Raw genomic sequence first — 4,587 nt, forward strand, 5'->3', positions numbered from 1 at the left:
GTCCGATTTAATAACTCTCACTTACGAAAGAATACAACCCTCCACCTTTTTCTTTCGCTGGTCTAAATTCTCCAACTAGTTTGCGTTTGGATAATGAGATATTTTTAAATATTCTGTAAATATTAGTAAAAAAGTAATAATAGAATATTAAATAATAGTGAAGAATATGTAAAAAATAATAATAAAATAATAAATAGTCGTAAGGTATTTTAGATACAATTAATAGTCTCTGATTATTTAATTTTATATAATGAAATAGTGGGATGAGGATGATAAAAAAGATGGTACATATCATTACTCTTTTTGGAAGGCTGGGAGCATGAGAGTTCCATATAATGGCCATTGCCAATTTGTCCTTTCATAGCCTAATCTCCAGCATCTCCTTTCGAATACAAAAGATGTTTCTCTTTCATTCTTGTTGGAAATTATTTCTTTTAAAAATGGATCCGGGAGCAGATCAAGACACTTGGGGTGTGGCCCATTTGTTTTATTCTCCCTTGTTCCACCACCAAAAAAATAAAAAAAAAAAATTCAAATCAAAAGAACAAAAAAATGCCTGATTCTACTATCTTCATCAGCTGGTGTAGGTGCTATATCACGTTGGCACAGCCGCTTCTCCCATTCTCTTTTTTCTAGGTTAGCCTGAAGAGATAAATAAGCCTCAGATCTTTTCTTAAATCCAATTATCCATAGAATTGAATTCCCCGGCCGCCTGCAATTCGTCTCTGTTTTGTCATCCTACTACTTGTGCATGTATTTTTTGGCCTTTATCAGCCTGACATCTTCTGTTTGCTGTGAAGGCTGAGCCAAGAGTTGAACCTATTGTGACCAGTACTAGAATTGCTGAACCAATGTAAGTTCCTTCCTTGACAATGTAGCATTCCCCATCCAACCATCCTTTCCCATAGGGTTGCCTTCTGCTCATACTCATGGCTCCACTAATCAATATTACTGCAATTCCAAAGCTCATCCTGCAACATGCATTTATTTATAGCTCAATATGTTGTGTGTTTTCCACCAAGACCATGCTACTTTGAATCATTTTAGTTTTAAATTTCGGGTTAGATTAGGAAACCGAGACATCCTTAGCTGTCCATGTTCCTCTTTGGAATTTTCTAATGATGTGGTCTCCCTCCAAAATCAATTACATTGGAATTTGGAAAGGAAAGCAAAAATTAAAGAGTCAGATGTAAATCTGTGTCCTAGCCGTGTAATTTTTTGTATCAACAAAGTAAGTAATGGGTTATATGATAGCTAAGAATAAAGTGCAAAATTGTAAAGCAACGTTAGGTTTCCGAAAGATTGATCACCTACCATGAAATAAAAAGGAGGATTTTGGCAATCCCCGGTGCTCGAGCCTTGCAGCTACCTCTCTTCTCTCTTGAACAAGCATTCCTGCAAATTATCAGATTGCCCATGATTTGAGCGACAAGCAAACAGAGCAAAGCTGCAATTCCAAACCCAAATGCATGGCTTCCTGGCAAACTGCACAGTTTTCCATTTAACTTGAGATCCACCAACTACGAAAGCAAACAAAAACAAGAAACAAAGGTCGTGAACAAAGAACATTCTGAACACATGATGCATTCTTCATGACAGAAACAACAATTGAGTTACTAAAGCACTACCTTTGTTCTCTTTAACTCGGCGGCTATACAAGAAAGGAAGGAGACGAGGCCAAGGGAGAGGATAATAGAGAAAATGAAAACGAACCCATATTGGTGTTTCTCCATTGGACTGCTGTCCTCTGTCGGAGTAGGCTTGAAGTCAGAGAATAAACAGGCGAAAAGGCTTGGAGTTTAATCAAGGGATTTGAAAATGTGGCTATCTCCTGTTGATGTTGGTCCTCCCTTTCCTTGGCTTTCTTCCTCAATGGTAGTTGGAATTTTCTTCCCAAGAAATCTTTCATTGCTTTCAAGGAGAGATACCGTCCCTAGTTCTATATTTGGATTATAAGTGAAGCTTTGAACCAAACAATTGGAAGTGGAGTTGGTCAACTTTCTTCCCTTGTAGGATGGAGATATGTGTGTGCTTGAAAGTGAGATAGATGCAATTTTTTATGCATTTTGATTTGGTAGAATAATAAAAATATAACATTATCTAAAGAGGGTTTGATGGGTTTATCTGGGTTTTGGCAATTTCTGAAGAATGTGTGGAAATCATTCTCTCAATATTAATATTTGGGGTTGGTTCCTCTTCTTCTCCCTTTTCCTCACAAAACAAAGAATATATGGAAACTCAGTTGGAGCCCTGCTGTGGATTACTTTTAGAATTTTTCTGTGCCTTTTTCAGAGAGATTGATTCTGTTTTCACGTGGAATAATGATAGATATAGTTATAAGTTATTCAAATATCGCATACTCTATTTTTTTAAAAAAAGTGAAGCTTATCTTTAACATAAAAAAATTATTTTTTTATATAAATTTTATATTTATTATTATTATTTAGAAATGGGTGTGCGTGTGATGTAAGTCTCCTATGACTTTTTCACATTATCATTAATAAGACAAGAAAGACGCTGAAAATGGACCCCGGTGGCTTGGAAAGAAAGACCTCAATGCATGCATTGGAACCTACCCCTGCAAGAAAGAAAGAAAGAAAGAAAGAAAGAGGAGGGAATAAATTTTGTGTTGCCCGGCCCCGTCGCTAACGTTAATGCTTTGAAGTTTCTTCTACGATATTCTCTAAAATAAATTAAGGGGACGTTTGTATTCATAGTTCATCTTAATTCATTTTAATTTATATCAATTCATCTCACTATTATTCATTACTATTCAGTAACTTTAACTCATAAATCTCACTATTATTCATAATCAATCTCAAATCATTTTCGAATTTAAACTTTTCTTAAATATTTAGATAATAAAATAAAATAAGATGAGATGAGATTATATAATTTATAAATAATAATAAAATTATTAATTAAAATTAGATAATCTCAACTATATATCCAAACGGATCCTAAATTAATTTATAAAAAACTGAGAGTCCAAAGCTATCCACAAAATGTTGGTGGCACCAGCCACTAGGACTTCGGAAATCTTATCTTGTTTTGTTGCATCCAATACGGGCCAACACTTTCACAAACCTATCCGCACGTCCCAATTTTGTCACAGAAGCCCAGGCCCCTTTACGCTTATGGGCCAGACTGAGTTTTGGTGATTCTCAAGAGTAATTTAGATTCAGAGATAAATTGAGATGATTTGTAAATAGTAATATAAAAGTTGAATAATTTATTATATTTTATATAGAATTTTGAAAAAATTATTTAAAAATTTGAAAAAGTTAAATTATTTATTATATTTTATGTGAAAATTTAAAAAAATTATAATGATGAAATGAAATGAATTAAAGTGGATTGAGATGGATTACGAATACAAAGGAGGCCAGTGTCTTTCCCCGTTTAGTGATGTTGGAGGGAATGAATTGGGCTATTCTTAATACAACGAAGAAAACGTCCACAAAGATCATAATTTTTTAATTTTGCCTTTTTGATATTTATATATACTTTTAATGAAAAGTGGAAACTGATTAAATGGAAGAGATCCGAAGGAGAAAGAATGATGGATGCAACTCAATTTAAAGAGAGATGCTATAAAGTAAAAATAAAAAAAATTATATTATGTAGTCTTACCAATGTTTTGAATACCGTACCGGATGGCGTACCGGTCAAGACACTGGAACGAAATATTTCAGTACCGGTACCGTTTCGTGTACCGTTTCGAGATAGTCGATATATGAATAAATTATATATATAAATATATATATCAATTATATTCTAAAATAATAGTTTATATATGAATAAATTATATATAAATACATACATACATATAAATTATAAATAGTCTAATCTAAATTGGGGGTCAAAAAATAAACTTGTAGTTTGAAAAAACGAAAAAAAAAAAAAAAACACAGGCCGAAATATCAGCCGGTACCGGCCGAAATATAGGCCGGTACAGGCCGAAATTTAGGCCGAAACGGCCGGTACCGGCCGGTACGGCCGGTATTTTGGCCGGTACGGTATATATCTAGTACCTGTACCGGCCAGACGGCCGAAACGAAAAATTTCGGCCGTACCGGCCGGTACGGTACGAAATTAAAAACATTGAGTCTTACACCACATATCTTGAGGAAAACAAATAAAAATATAAAAAATAAAAATAAGTGTATGATATAGGACTGCTGAGTAGAAAAATTCTAAAAAATAAATCTATTTTTTAGAACATAAATAAAAAATCTTGAAAAAATAGAATAAGATTATGAGAAACTATCCTTTTCATTTTTAAACAATAATAATAACGGATAATAAAGAATAAGCAATATTATTGCTTGAAACCACCTTGATACTAATAAACGAGATACAAATAATTCTCGTAATAAACGACATTTGGTTAATGAGAACTCTCGATCCCTTTGTAACAATTTGATCTTACATTAGGTCGTAAAATAAATTTTATTTATTTTTATATTACTATAAACATTCTACTATGGTTATTATTATATTATTATTATTTTATCAAATTTTATGTTATTAATAAGTTGTTAATTTTAATTTCAATTATTATTATTATTATTATTATTTGAATAA

At 32.7% G+C, this 4,587-nt stretch overlaps 1 protein-coding gene across 1 annotated transcript; it reads right to left on the reverse strand.

Moving 5' to 3' along the window:
• Nucleotides 1-277: 277 nt before the first annotated feature.
• LOC109001429 (protein MODIFYING WALL LIGNIN-2-like) lies at nucleotides 278-2,163 on the reverse strand. Its single transcript, XM_018978709.2, has 3 exons — nucleotides 1,629-2,163; nucleotides 1,315-1,520; nucleotides 278-971 (listed from the first exon to the last, which is right to left on the reverse strand). Exons 1-3 carry the CDS (start codon nucleotides 1,731-1,733, stop codon nucleotides 734-736), a joined length of 549 nt encoding a protein of 182 aa, XP_018834254.1. The 5' UTR covers nucleotides 1,734-2,163; the 3' UTR covers nucleotides 278-733.
• Nucleotides 2,164-4,587: the final 2,424 nt, after the last annotated feature.

Source organism: Juglans regia, chromosome 2 (assembly GCF_001411555.2).
Source record: "Juglans regia cultivar Chandler chromosome 2, Walnut 2.0, whole genome shotgun sequence".
NCBI classification, from domain to species: Eukaryota; Viridiplantae; Streptophyta; class Magnoliopsida; order Fagales; family Juglandaceae; genus Juglans; species Juglans regia.

Excerpts from the sequence above, each read along its gene's own strand:
- LOC109001429 (XM_018978709.2), bottom strand. The coding sequence starts at position 1,733 with ATGGAGAAACACCAATATGGGTTCGTTTTCATTTTCTCTATTATCCTC. Across the intron at positions 1,521-1,628 it reads CCGAGTTAAAGAGAACAAAG|TTGGTGGATCTCAAGTTAAA; the intron begins GTAGTGCTTTAG and ends TTGCTTTCGTAG. Across the intron at positions 972-1,314 it reads ATCCTCCTTTTTATTTCATG|GATGAGCTTTGGAATTGCAG; the intron begins GTAGGTGATCAA and ends TGCATGTTGCAG.